At 34.5% G+C, this 15588-nt stretch overlaps 1 protein-coding gene across 3 annotated transcripts in view; it reads right to left on the bottom strand.

Moving 5' to 3' along the window:
* The window catches only part of GSK3B (glycogen synthase kinase 3 beta), a 212125-nt gene that overhangs the window by 52648 nt on the left and 143889 nt on the right, over nt 1-15588 (bottom strand). For all 3 annotated transcript variants that reach the window (XM_031037801.2, XM_006742174.3, XM_006742175.3), the window contains exon 7: nt 14021-14118. In XM_031037801.2, the coding sequence (XP_030893661.1) occupies nt 14021-14118 (98 nt within the window). The remainder of the gene's footprint in view (nt 1-14020; nt 14119-15588) is intronic.

The raw sequence follows: 15588 nt of genomic DNA, 5'->3' as shown, positions 1-15588 counted from the left end.
CTGCAAAAAGACTTACAAACAAACATTCATAGCAGTTTTACTTGTAATAGCTAAAAACTAAGGCCAAACATCCATGTACAGGTGAATGGATTAAAAAAAACTGTGGTATGTTCTAATAAAATACAACTCAGCATAAAATGGAATAAACAGGTGATACAAGCAACAACAATGGATAAATCTCAAAAACAAGATGTTGAGCTAAAAAAGCCAGATACAAAAGAAACATACATTCATATGAAATTATAGAACAGGAAAAACTAATCTGTAGTGACAGAAAACAGACCAATGGTCACCTGAGAGAAGATGGGGGACTAACTACAAAGGGGCATGAACAGAATGATCAACTAAACTTGTCTGCCTTGTGCTATCCTGGAAAAGCCCTCAGGTCCTGAGCACATTGGGATGTTTACTCACCCCAGGCTGTACACAGAAACATTTTTGGGGTGGTGGACATATTCTAAATCTTGACTGGATAGTGGTTATATATGTTTGTTGGAGCTTATTAAACTGCATACTTAAAATGGCTACTTTTATGTAAATTACATCCTGATGATGTTGATTTAAAAAGTAAAACAGACCATTATGTAATTCGTGATACATTTACTATACTAAATAAAACCAGATGTTTATCCTTCTTATGTTGCTCTGTTAAGGCTAGCATTAAAAATATCAGAGTCTATATCAAACCCTACAATCATAATTATTTTATATACAATATGAACAGTCTTTAAGAAAGCAAAGGTATGATTTAAGATGCAAAGGTAAGACAATCAAGAGGCATTTAAAGATTTTTGCTCAGCCTCTTAAGTTATTCATTCATTCAAGACATTGAGTTTCTATCTTCAAAGAACTCTAGGGCAGAGATTAATAAAATCTGCAAAGATCAGTACAACAAAGTTTAAGTGTAGATATGTGTGAGGTGAAAGTGCTACCCTGCATTAGAGTGAGGAAGGGATTCAGGAAAGGGTTCTGGAAGGAAAGACAAGAGCTGATTTTATGTAAAGAGTCTAGGAAGCAAATGAGTCAGATGCATATTCTCTACACACTAAGTGTGAAGTAGAAAATGGCCTGATTTGGATAACAGTAACAGCTGAGTGGTGACAGAGACTAAGAACTGGGTAATGGAGGGAAGCAATCTTAAAAGCTAAAAGGTAAGTGAGTGACAAGTTATGAAGAGCAAAGATTCTAAATGCATCACTATCTGTCATCAACATAATAAATACAAGACAAATTAACAAACTGACTATCCTATTTCTATTTGAGTATATCTTTAGCTTTTATATTAAATTTTATTATATCCAGAGTGTATTTCTGACTTACTCTATGAAGAGTTTATTTCTACCTGATTTACTCCAGCTGAATTATATATTTGGAATCTTTCAAATTATATAAATTGAACCTTTTCATTTTATCGATAAAAAAATATGTTTGAAATGGACCTCATCATTTCAGGCACAAATCAAGTCTTAGAGTTCCCTTGAATTTTAAGATAGAAAAATATTTTCCCCCAAACTTTTAGACTAAGGAAATACTTAAAAAAAAAACAAAACAAAAAAACCCCTTATATCTGGATTTCCTCAAAACTGAGTTCCTCCAAAGACTTAAAGGAAATGAGACTGCACATAAATGTTGTATGTACTTTCTGTAAGTATGATAGTTCACACAATTTTAAAAAGGGGGGAGATGATAAAAATTATCACACCATTGGAAAGAATGTATGTATTCTCATTTATTATTAGAATAAGACCTTTCCATTTATTGCAAAAAAGCACCTTTTCTTTGGCCCATCATCCTAGATCATGAGAGTTAGGTGGTGAAAAGATTCAAAGAATCAGAGATCAAGTCGGCCACATTCCTCTGGGGATGCTGTGCATGGTTAAATCCATCATTTCATTTGTACCCAGTCCCAATCCACATTTGTTCTCACATTTTCTCATTCATTTAGCTACATATGTACCTAGACACTGATAAGTATCATATTAGGAATTATGATTTATTTTTTCAAAGAAATAAAGCTAAGAATCATCTGACAAAAGCTATAGTTTTCACAACTTTATTTTTAATAGCTCAACACCAGAGGTCGCCAAACTTCAGCAATAGAATGCTGCATGTACAGCCTTCAAAGCAAGGGTGAAGTAAAAGAAATCCTATTAGAAAGTTCTTATTCTTCTGCTTAAAATCCTGCAGTGGTTTCCAATTACCTACAGGCTAATGTGGTCTGGCCACTGCCCACAGCTCCAGCCTTCTCTGCCCCAGTAAACTCCTATTATATTATACCCACCATTCAGAACCTTAAGCTCAAACCATAAACACACAACAGACCCATTTTCACTAAGCATCTTTGCCCAAATTCATACATATGTCCTCCATTTCCTTCCTCTCTTTAAATGGTGAATACCTTTCCATGTTTCAAGATTTAGCTCAAGAGTTACCTGTCCTATGATGCCTTTCCAGACAATACTACCTCCAAATAGAATACTTCTGCCTTTGTACTCTGCCCAGACTTCTGGGATAATACCTGCCTTACTCTATTGTCCTCAGTTGTTCCTCTTTTCCCCTTAGTCTCTGAACTCCTTGAGAGCAAGGACCCTCTATGTTCTAGCCCAGCACCTAACAAAAACAATAGTAGTAGTTAAAAGTGATATGCACCCTGAAAGACTAAAGGGATGCATGGCTAGGCCTATATATAATGAAACTTTTTAAATAAGTGGATAAAAACTGAATTAACATAGAGGCAAGAGAGATTATATGTACCATGGTTGAATAATGAAACGTCTTCACTTCTTTTCTGCAAAAAAGAACTGTTTTTCAGTTTGGGTAATCTCAGGCTGGCTGCCTATATCATAAGCTTGACAAATGTCTCTGATTTAAAAACTAGAAAACATGTCACTGAACTATTCTATTTCAAAATGTCAGTATTCTAACGACATTGGAATCACTACATTTTCGCTCCTAGAAAGCTGACATAAAATGTCACTCCCTCTGGCACTTCCCTACAATTTGAAGGTTTTCCTTTTAAAATCCACTAGGTAGGGGTGCCTGGGTGGCTCACTCAGTTAAGCATCTGCCTTCAGCTCAAGTCATGGTCTTGGGGTCCTGGAATCGAGCCCCATGTCAGGGTCCCTGCTCAGCAGACTCCCTCTCCCTCTGCCCTTCTTCCCCACTTGGGCTCTCTCTCTCTCAAGTAAATGAGTAAAATCTTAAAAAAAAAATTCCACTACAATACTTATCTTTCAACATATGTAGATTTTGTCCAATTTCTACATCTTCCCTATAATATCTGATTGAAATTTTGGTATAAGAAACCCTTGTTTTTGTGGTGCAACGTTTCTCCCTTCCAAATTCCAAAAGGTAAGGAATAAAAAGCCGTAACAACAGCAGCACGAATTTTTAAATCTCATTAGAATTTCACTGGAAAGGGCAGCAAGTGATCACGTTCCTTGAGCACAACTAAACGATCTGGCTAGTTTATTCAGCCTAGGGAGAATGAACTAGTGTAGGAGGGTCCCTTTATGTGTTTATGTCCATTCACTTTTACACCATCTGTCACTTACTTTGATCTGTCCACCCGCCCCCCCCCCCTTCTGGGAGCCAAGCGACAGACGTATAAATATGAGAAGTTTTCTGGAGTCCTTTGCAAACTTACAGTCAGTTTATTGCCTTCCTTAAAATATGGTGGAAACAACAAAGCTACCTTATCAACAGTTCCACAGATAGATGCCAGCATTCTTTTTTAAAAAAATAACATCTTTATTGAGATATATTTCACGTATCATGAAATTTATTCCTTTAAAGTATACAACTCGGTGGTTTGTTATATTCCCAGAGGTGTACAACCATTACTGTCATCTAATTTGATAACATGTTCATCACCCCAAAATGAAAGGCTGTACCCAAGAACAATCACTTTCATTCCCACTCCTCCCAAGCTCCTGACAACCACTAACCTACTTTCTAACAGATCTAAACAGATCTGTTTATTTTGAACATTTCATATAAATGGAATTACACAACATGGGGCTTTTCGTGCTTGACATTTTCTTTATCCATTCATCAGATGATGGACATTTGAAATGTTTCCACTATTTGGCTATAAATAATGCTGCTATGAACATTTGTGTATAAGTTTTTTTTTTTTTTAAGATTTTATTTATTTGACAGAGAGAGACACAGCAAGAGAGGGAACACAAGCAGGGGGAGTGGGAGAGGGAGAAGCAGGCTTCCCGCGGAGCAGGGAGCCCGATGCGGGGCTCGATCCCAGGACCCTGGGATCATAACCCGAGCCGAAGGCACATGCTTAACGGCTGAGCCACCCAGGCGCCCCTGTATATAAGTTTTTGTGTGGACATGTGTTTTCAATTTTCTGAGGTACAGACCTATGAATGCAATTGCTGGGTCATATGGTAATTCTATGATTAAATTTTAAACATATTTATGCAAACCATATTTGGTTTGCACCATTCTAAAATCCCACCAGCAATGTATGAGGGTTTCAATTTCTCCATATCCTCACCAACACTAGTTATTGCTTGTCTTTTTATTCTAGCTATCCTAGCGAATGTGATGTATTCATTATGGTATTGATTTGCATTTCTCTAATGACTAAGGATGTTAAGCATCTTTTCTTGTGCTTCCTGGCCACTTGTATGTTTTTAAAGAAATGTTTATTCAGACCCTTTACCCATTTTTTTATTGGGCTGTCTTTTTATTGTTGAATGTAAGAGTTCCTAATATATTCTGAGTATGTCTCTTATATAGAATTTGTGAAAATTTTCTCCCATTCTGTGGGGTTTTAACCTTTTGAAAGAATTTTAAATTTTGATGAAGTTCAATGTATCTATTTTTTCTATTATTGCTTGTGTCTTTTGTGTCATATCTAAGAAATCACTGCTTAATTGAAAGTCACAAAGGTTTCCTTCTAAAAGTTTTACAGTTGTGGCTCTTGCCTTTAGGTCTTTGATCCATTTTGAGTTAATTTTTGTAATACAGTATGGGGTAGGAGTCCAACTTCACTCTTTTGCTTATGGATATTTAGTTCCAAGCTCTAAAAAGACTGTTCTTTCCCCACTGAATTGCCTTGGAACGCTTGTCATGTGACCATAAATGTAAAGGTTTATTTCTGGACTCTCAATTCTAATTTACTGATCTATAGGGCTATGCTTGTGCCTCTATGTCTTTTCCTCTCTTTCTCTCTTTTTTAGCATGACTGACAAAATTATAAGACATATGAAGTGTATATCCTCGTGATTTGATGTACATATACATTGTGAAAGAATTCCCACCATCTAATTAATACATGTATCACCACACATTTTTATAATTTTTTTTTTTTTGGTGAGAACATTTAAGTTCTACTCCCTTAGCAAATTTCAATTAAACAATGCAGTGTTATCGACTATAGTTGTCATGTTTTACATCAGATCCTTAAGACCTTACTCATAGCTGAAAGTTTGTACCCTTTACCAACCTTTCCTCATTTCTCCCCACTCCCCAGCCCTTGGCAACAACTCTTCTACTATTTCTATGATTTTGACTTTTTTCTTTCTTTTTTTTTTGATTTCACATATAAGTGATACCATGCAGTATTTGTCTTTTTCTGTCAGGCTTATCTCCGATAGGGTAATGCCCTCAAAGTCCAACCATGTTGTTGAAAATGGCAGGATTTCCTTCTTTCTTATGGCCAAATACTACCCCGTTGTATATGCATTTGTCTTGATTACTACAGTTACATAGGAAGTTTCTAAAACCAGAAGTACAATTCCTCCAGTTTCATTATTCTTTTTAAAGATTGCTTTGACTCTCATTGTTTCTTGAATAAAATTTTATACTTGGAAATAAGTCCCCTTGTTCCCCCCAAAAAGGTAGCTATTGTATTGATTAAGCAAACTATTAAATGTAAGTAAAACAGTCATTCTTGGCTAACACATTCACAGGAGTCAAATGACCTTTTTTTCCTAGGTGAATCTCAACGGAAGTAGTATGCTCAACAAAGGATTATAAAAAGGAAAGGGGTGGCAGCGGTATGTGTGGGGGGGATGGGGGCAGGGGGAGATGAGACTCTCTTCAGTTAGGAAAAAACTTATTTTTCTAAGTTTTAAAATATCACACCCTCTTTTGAGACATGTATATATATATTTTAAATATTTTATTTATTTATTTGACAGAGAGAGCACAAGCTGGGGGAGAGGCAGAGACATGTATATATATATTTTAAAGATTTTACTTATTTATTTGACAGAGAGAGCACAAGCTGGGGGAGAGGCAGAGGGAGAGGGAGAAGCAGACTCCCCACTGAGCAGGGAGCCCGATGCGGGGCTCAATCCCAGGACCCTGGGATCATGGCCTGAGCTGAAGGCAGATGCTTAACCAACTGAGCACCCAGGCGCCCTGAGACGTGTAAATATTTTATTCACATATCACCCAACTCTTGCTTCCTTTGAAAATCACTAACACTATAGTGATTTTTTTCATGTTTTCTTTCTAGCATGTATATCAATAAAACTTTTTTTTATAAATATGATACAACATTCAGTACACTTTCACAAACTATAATTTGACCCTCTCCAAGATTCCAGTGTTTCTTTATATTCTTCTCACTGCTCAACTGTTAAGAATCATTGCTCTCAAAATTTCTAACATTTTGCTAAAAAAAGGAAGCAGAGATTTCTCAGTAAACATCGGTTTTGAAAACAGTGTCTGGATTATGAATGCTGTTAACTTGACAGATTTCTGTCCCTGTCCCATTTCTCACCTGCCCCTTTACATACTTTATAGATTATGCCAAAGAAAAATAATATATTAAACCAGGGCCCTGAGATTAAGCAAATACACAAAAGAACTCAAAATGCAACTGTGCAAAAGAATGTGCAGTTGCTAAGTAAAGGGTACTTATATCCCAAGATGAGTAATCCTATGAATGGTTTTTCGACACAGATACTAAAATATGACTGTCAGTAAATTAGTTTTGAGGTGACAATGTCATGAAACTTCATTTGTGTGTAAAAATTTCTTTAGATAAAACATATACTGGCCACTTATTAAATTATCTCACACTGCTTGTTTTGGGGAAAGTAAAGATTTCAAATGGATGTCATTCTCAAGTCAAAAGATGAATTGGGTCACATTGCCAGGAAACCACTTTCCATACCTATGGTGTACAGAGATTTAACCAAGTACAAGTAAGTTACTGTACTGCCAGTAAAATTTCATAGTAGTAAGTTAAAACTGGTATTTCTTTTGGTCTATGGAAAACACTACTTAATGTAAAAATGCAGATGAGCAATTACATTAAAATAATTATTTAATGTCTCCTTTACCCACTTACTTTAAAAAATGCTGACATCATATTTACTGTACAGTTACCAAAAAGTATAACCATAGTACCTTGTACTATTATAGGGATATTTAACCTAGGGTTCCTGGATGAGCTTCAGAAAGCCCAAGAATCACCTGAAATTATATGTAAAATTCTGGTATGTATGCATTTTTCTGGAGGAGAGTCCACTGCTATAAACAGATTTTCAAAGTGGTCCATGATCCAAAAGTTATTAAAAATTGCTGCTCCAGTCAGTAACAAATATGGAAAATTTAAATAATAAAAGAATGAATTAAGCAATCAAATATTTTGTTTGTAATTACATACAATATATATTACAAGTAAAAGTGTATACCACAATGTATAATGGGGTATACTTACATGCTCTGGAAAGTGGAAAAAAGAGACAGAATTAAGTTTAATATATTGTTCCTGTAGTCTGTTACCAACACAAGAGCTCTTTAATATAAGAAATGTCACCAGGTAACATGATTAAACTCCAAATGCATGTTAGCAAGACACATCATGGATCCATCATCAAAAATCTTAGGAAAATAAGTATTTTTTATACTTATTAAACTCTGGTTTAATTAATACCTTAAAGCTCTGTCTGAGAGACTATCTGATAGTGAAAATGTTAAGCCAGGAAAGGAGAATGTATGCATACAGGTGCTGAACAAGCCATAATATGGGGATAGGATAACTGAAAATCTAAAACATTTGCTAAACAAAGATAGTGAAAGTTAAGGTTGAGCTGTACTTGAAAGCAAAGAAATACACCATTATAACTTTGATTACTTCACATGAAGCACAATTAGACCTAGTCCAAAGACATCTCAAACTGATCTGGTATATTCATTACAATAAGAGTCAGGGGATTTTACCTTTAGTTTGTGATCACATTTTTTTTTTAACACTAATATATAATAAATATGGTTCAGTCAGTTCTGGATATCAAGTTGACATAAGGATCGTATTTTTCCCCAGAGCTATAAAATTCTATAAGCAGAGGACACCAATTTACCAAAGATGAATCAGATAGAATTTTTCTATCACCCAACCCCTCCTGGATATGGTGGTGGTGGTAATCATCATCATTTTCCTAGGATTAATGTAAGAATTAAATGTGGTATTGTATGTCCAGTGCTTAGCTCAGTGCCTGATGCAAAGTAAAGTCTCAGTGGGTGGCAGCTTTTGTGATTAGCAGTAGTTTCCCAATATTTGAAAATGCAGACTTTTGAAGAGCCAAGTAATCACTGGTATCTTTGTCTAAATTATACTATAAACAGCAATAAGTCAAACTAGAAGATCAGGAAAACAATTATTTAGACAAACATTTATAATAAAATGTGGCTCTCTTAATATGTTTTTATTTGTCTGCTAACAAAAGATTCCAGCACAAAACAATTGAAACCATTTTTGTTTTCATAGTCTCTGTGACTGCTAAAAGACTGAAAAAAATCAGTATCACAGAACACTAAAAAGTGAAAATCCTCTCCTTTTCCTCTCCTCTTAATTCCACTCTCCATTGCTAAATCTTTTTTTCTTCTCAATCTTTCTCTACTAATAGGCATCATAAGAAATGAAATCTATCTACTTAGCTGTAATAACATAATCAAAAGATTATTTGGATCTTACTGTTTCCTACTTTCAAATTCTTAAATAAAGCTTCTACTAGAGATAAGATTTAATTAGCTCTGACCTATGTAAGAGCTACCTAGGCAGATATTTGAGTAATTATTAGTAAGAGAAATTAAACAACAATTTAGTAAAGTTGTTTTACAAAAATAAATTAAGTAACTTTAATTGCCTTATAACAATTTTATTACTACAAATAATTTAAGTATCTATATGTTTAATGTCATGTTTTTCTAAAAGAGATATATCCAAATCTAAAACTTATGGAAGCTGGGGCGCCTGGGTGGCTCAGTCGGTTAAGCAGCTGCCTTCGGCTCAGGTCATGATCACGGGGTCCTGGGATCGAGCCCCGCATCGGGTTCCCCGCTCAGTGGAGAGTCTGCTTCTCCCTCTCCCTCTGCCTGCCTCTCTGCCTACTTGTGCTATCTCTCTGTCAAATAAATAAATAAAATCTTAAAAAAAAATAAATAAATAAAACTTATGGAAGCTATACTGAAATTCTATCATCAAGAGGTGGGACTCTAATTCTGCTCTAAAACTTTTCCATTAGAAAGCAATGGTCAAATTATTACTAAGCATAAGTAAATGTTTATGGAATAAATAAAGGCATATCTCTAGGGACACTAGTTAATTTAAAATTTGAAATTCTACCAAAAAATTGGTTTCTTTCAAACTTTTAGCTTTGTGATATTTTAATACAGAAACTGAACTTTGCACTGAGTTCACCTTTCCTTACTTGAAATTCGTATTTTAGAATTTGGAGGGGGGAAAAGAAACTACTAGTAAAATTTATAGCATTCCCAGGTCCAGAGCTTCATAGAGTGCTTCAACTTCAATTCATTTGGGGAATACAGGGTACATTTGTTATTTACATAAGTTAATGATCAAATCTTTGAGAAGTCAAATATATCATGGTAATTTCTCTTCAAGGCAATAATATATCACTTTACCTTGATAATGCTATTCTTCTCAATATCAATTATGTAATTCAGAATACAATCATACACCAGAATCTATATAGTCATTTTCAAAGATCACTTAGTCAAAATATACTTCTTGTGAGAAATGGATTATTTAGTAAAAAAGTCTACAAAACAGATGGCATTTTTGTTTAAACATATATATGCACAGAAAAGGATATAAAAATATTTACAGAAGTTATTTTTCATGATGTGCCAAAACAGTGACTGTTTTTGTTCTTTTCTTTATATTTGTATGCCTGTGTTTTCTCAGTCTTCTGAACCAAGCATAGAAAATACAGCATAATTATTAAAAAAAAAAAAAAAGTTATTGTCGTTAAAAAACACTACCTCCTTCAAGTTTTCAGAATACTCTTTTCTAAATAACTATATTGCTATGACTGATAGCAGAGGTGCCATGGGACAATGCTATGTCACCAAACCTATGTTTGTGAAACTCCTGGTACACGGTCTCCCAAAATACTGTATTTTTCATCAGATATCTGAAACCACATCAGATATTTCTTGAGGTTATTTTGACTAGTATTTTAAGGAAGAATTTAAGAAAAAAAAATTTTATTTGAGAAGTCCCTGGCATAATGAAATCCTGTTCTAACAATCCTATGTATGAAATCAACCTCAGAAAGTTTAGTGTACACTTCATGCTTACAAATGATTTTTCAAGACTTTCAGTTCCATTCTGCTTTATACTTTTAACTTATTCGACGATAACATAATTGGATTTATCCTAAATATTTTGCAAAAGTCTTCTTACTAGAGGGTAGGGAGAGAGGAGTTAAAAAGGTTGGTTAGAATGAGATGAAGTTAGCTCAGTTTATAAAACTGTGTTACTCATGCTAAAAATTATTGGCATGGACATCTGAGTCAATAAAATTTAATGAACAACATACACAACAATTACAACTTTCCTTATTAATTCCTAGGTAATTCCAAATTCATGAATGAACAATGACTGTCTTGCAGCTTAATTCAATTTAAATCTTTATTGGAAACTATTCTGGTGCCCTTGGATAATGAAACACAATAATAAAGTCCCTGCTCAGAAAATTTATAAAGTAATGAGGCAAGTCTACCACATATAAAATACTTGAAGTCTGCTGGGTGATTGTTCATTTTTTGCATAAACTCAGATTCAGAGAGAAGAATTTACTGGGGGGTTCAGCTACCTCCAGATACTCCAAAGGAATCCCCATGAAATTTTAAAGGGAGACAGTAGCAGAAAATAACAGATTTTCATGGATTCCCTAATTACTGTTACCTCAAAAAAACTGAGAATTGAATTGGGCACCTACAAGACCACATTTCACGTAAAATTCAAATCTATTCTTGAACTCCTGATTAGCAATAATGACAGTATTTGTTTAAAATGAAAAATGTGTTTAGTAACCCTTAACTTTGAAAGCTAACTTACACAACTTCTTTTCTAATTTACAACTTAGATGAGGAAAACTAGAATAGTTACATCAGAATTAGTTATGAATTTTTATTTCAATGAAACATCACAGATATCAAATATTTAGGGAACAGAAATACAGGATCAACAAGATATTAGAACTATATTAAACACATACACAAAATCTGTACAAAGTTTATTAACCTCCATGCGACAGGATTTAGAGTCATGCTACTCACACACACCACAACACAATGTCTATTAATCTCAATGTAATGTATAAATTTCAGGTCACCAAACAGGTGGCAAACTAATACTGGAATTTCATTTATTCTGGGCAGTTACACTTAAAACTGTAAAACAGATCAAGAAGCTGGATATTCCAAAGTGCCCTGGGATCCTAATTTTCTTATTTCATATCACCTTCAAAATGTATAGACAGTGATCCTGGAACTACAGCAGGGTTGTGACTATGTTTCTTACATATAAATGCAAGATGACAAGATAACACATAAATGAAAAGAATGTTTTGTTTTAGAGTTGACCTACTACTACAAATTGATCACGGACAACTTACAACAAATAAGCCCTAAATGAAAATGAAGTCTTAAACCATCAATAACAAACTGATAGTTTCTACTATTAAGTAAGTACAAACCAAGGAGGAATCTGAATTAAAAGGACTGTAATAGTGGTGGTGCAAAAAGCTCTAGATATAAAGGTATGTAAGATATGATGGCAAGTATGAGATAGAGACTTCTCACAGATGGCTACTTAGCTTCATGAGTAATTTCATTTGTATCATGTATGAACTGAAATTAATGACAAACAATAAATCATCACAAAGTTCTAAACTATAATCCACAGAAAAGCAACATAATTCTAATAAGCTAAACATAAATGACAAATAGAATAGCAATATGCCCAGAGAATTATAGCTTGGTGAGCTCAAGTACATCAGGTGAAAGCCTGCGGATTAAAGAAATTCTGAATTTCAAACTATGGCCCAATCTCCTGTTTTTGTTGGGCCTATGAACTAAGAATTGATTTTACAGATAATAATTTGCAATCAATTTGATGAAAGAGAATACTAACTTTGAATCCCAATTAAAAGAAATGTTACAGCCCCCCTCCAAGGAATTCCAATCTTCTAATTAGTAGATCTGTATTAAAAAAATTTGTACTCAATTATTACTGTATTTTTAATTTCCTCAATGAAAAATTTGCAGAAATTTGTTTTCTCTTGTTGCACATCTCTATGACATCCTTGATTTGTGTTTTAGCCCACAAAGCCTAAAATATTTTATCCAGCCCTCTGAAGAAAAAGTCTGCCAACCCTTGTACTAGAATATTAATTTGAATAATGGGGAATGGGCTTTTAGGAAACCAAATGACCAAACTATTTGAACTTAGATCTGAGTGTAGTGTGGGAATCAGAAAGTAGATCTGATGGACAAAGGTTAAAGTTAAATTTGAAACTAAAAGACGGTTACCCCAAAAAGACTGCAAATACCACAGAGGTCTCAGGTGCAAATCATAAAAAAATCATATGGATAGTGAGGAAGATATTTGATCACACGCTGGTCTTTTCAACCATACTTGCACACATTAATATTTAGCAAAATCGCCTTACCAAAAGTAACATATTTTTATAGAATGAAGTATAAGCAGTTTTAAGTAACATAATCATAGTCCTGTGTACAACTGATAAAAGCTACTGAGGAGTTATGGCTCAGCAAAGAAAAATTAAATTCAAGGTGTCTAGATACAGAGCAGAATGAATCCCACAGTAGCGTTTTGATGTTGGAAGTATTCAAGGAAAACACTGGAAATCCATCTGTCAGGACTATAACTAAGATGGTTCTTTCATTGTTTGGAGAATTGGACTACATGACCTCTAAGAAGATTTTCAATTTTACATTTCTAAGAAATATTTACAAAATCAAGACTAAAACCCAAAAGACAGCAGGTATTGTTGCTCTGGACAAACTGTAACCTTAGAATGAAGCAATCTACTGATCATAATATACAGACACTAGAATTTTTTTTAAGGGGGTGGGAACTTTAAGGTCTCAAATATTAAAAACTTTTAAAAATTACATTTAAAAAATCAATTAAAATCTCAGCCTTAGTGTTCTTAAGAGACAATATTAATTCCAACGTAATAATATTTTAAATCTGGTGTTGTTAATAAAAGTGCTGATAAGATCTAATAAATAAAATTATATTAAACTCATAAGTCAATATTCTGCTTCTTTTAGTGGTCTGCTTATACAAGTAGATACTCATTCTTTCATTTTACAAATATTTATATATTGAAAAATATAAGCATCATGTGCTCAGCAGAATATTAGGAGCAGAGGACATAGTGAGCAAAAATAACACTTAGTTTGTGCTTTTATTTGGTTTATATATATTTTAGTGATCTTATGGCTTTTAAGTACTTTAAATAACAAATATATCCATTTTTTTGCATCAGATATTTAAAATACCTTTTATAGGATCATATAACAGAAGAGTTAACTCAATTAGAAACCAAAAGGCTGTGTTCTTATACCTCCTCTATAGCTGACCTTTTTATGTGATCTTGGATAACTTTCTCCATTTTTTAAGTTTTTCATGGGTGTGGGTGATACGGATTCTTAGAATAACAATAAATTCACTGCAGTTCAAAAATTGATTCAGACTTCTCACCTTGATTATTTCCACCAACTGATCCACACCACTGTCCCCTGGAAATATTGGCTGTCCTAGCAACAGCTCAGCCAACACACAGCCTGCAGACCATACGTCTGTAAAGAAAACAAGAGTTACTAATGCTTGTAGCTTAAGTTGCATTGAAAACTATTTGTATACATTTCCTAATTTTACTTTGATCACAGAGTAAATATCACAAGCAAAAAACTGTACAACCCAAAACGGAGGGAAGAAAGTCATCAAATTATCCCTGAAGTGTTAAACTTACCAAAGAGGAAACAAGGCCAATAAGAAAATTCCAACAAAGGGTTAAGTCCATTTAATTATCAAATATCAGGTGTTCAAATCTTCAACAACCAAGACAGGGGATTATAGCACCAAAACATAGGGCATGATTATTTAATCATACCTTAAAATAAGTCAAAGTGATACAACCTGTGTACATTGGCAGTGCTTACAAAATAGGCACAAAGGTTCAATCTCTATACACAAGAGTTTTAAGCCAATGCAAATTCTTTTTTTTAATTTAATTTTATTATGTTAGTCACCATTCATTACATCATTAGTTTTTGATGTAGTGTTCCATGATACATTGTTCGCATATAACACCCAGTGCTCCATTTAATACGTGCCCTCCTTAATACCCATCACAGGGCTAACCCATCCCCCCACCCCCCTCCCCTCTAAAACCCTCAGTTTGTTTCTCGGAGTCCATAGTCTCTCATGGTTCGTCTCCCCCTCTGGTTCCCCCCCTTCATTTTTCCCTTCCTACTTTTTTTAACATACAATGTATTATTTGTTTCAGAGGTACAGATCTGTGGTTTATCAGTCTTACACAATTCACAGCGCTCACCATGGCACAAAGGTTAAAGTTAAATTTGAAACTAAAAGACGGTTACCCCAAAAAGACTGCAAATACCACAGAGGTCTCAGGTGCAAATCATAAAAAAATCATATGGATAGCAAGTATGAGATAGAGACTTTACCCTCCCCAATGTCTCTCACCCAGCCACCCCATCCCTCCCACCCCCCACCACTCCAGCAACCCTCAGTTTGTTTCCTGAGATTAAGAATTCCTCATATCAGTGAGATCATATGATACTTGTCTTTCTCTGATTGACTTATTTCGCTTAGCATAATACTCTCTAGCTCCATCCACGTCGTTGCAAATGGCAAGATTTCTTTCTTCTTTTTGATGGCTGCATAATATTCCAGTATGTATGTGTATATATATACACACACACACAAATATATATATATATATACACAACATCTTCTTTATCCATTCATCTGTTGATGGACATCTAGACTCTTTCCATGGTTTGGCTATTGTGGACATTGCTTCTATAAGCATTGGGGTGCACATACCCCTTTGGATCACTACATTTATATCTTTGGGGTAAACACCCCGTAGTGCAATTGCTGGGTTGTAGGGTAGCTTTATTTTCAACTTTTTGAGGAACCTCCATACTGTTTTCCAGAGCGGTTGCACCAGCTTGCATTCCCACCAACAGTGTAGGAGGGTTCCCCTTTCTTGGCATCCTCACCAACATCTGTCGTTTCCT

This window comes from Leptonychotes weddellii, chromosome 1, assembly GCF_054177405.1.
Source record: "Leptonychotes weddellii isolate Sample4059 chromosome 1, ASM5417740v2, whole genome shotgun sequence".
Taxonomy (NCBI): Eukaryota; Metazoa; Chordata; class Mammalia; order Carnivora; family Phocidae; genus Leptonychotes; species Leptonychotes weddellii.
The sequence above is the reverse complement of the archived record's forward strand: the minus strand, read 5'-3'. Positions and strand labels throughout refer to the sequence as shown.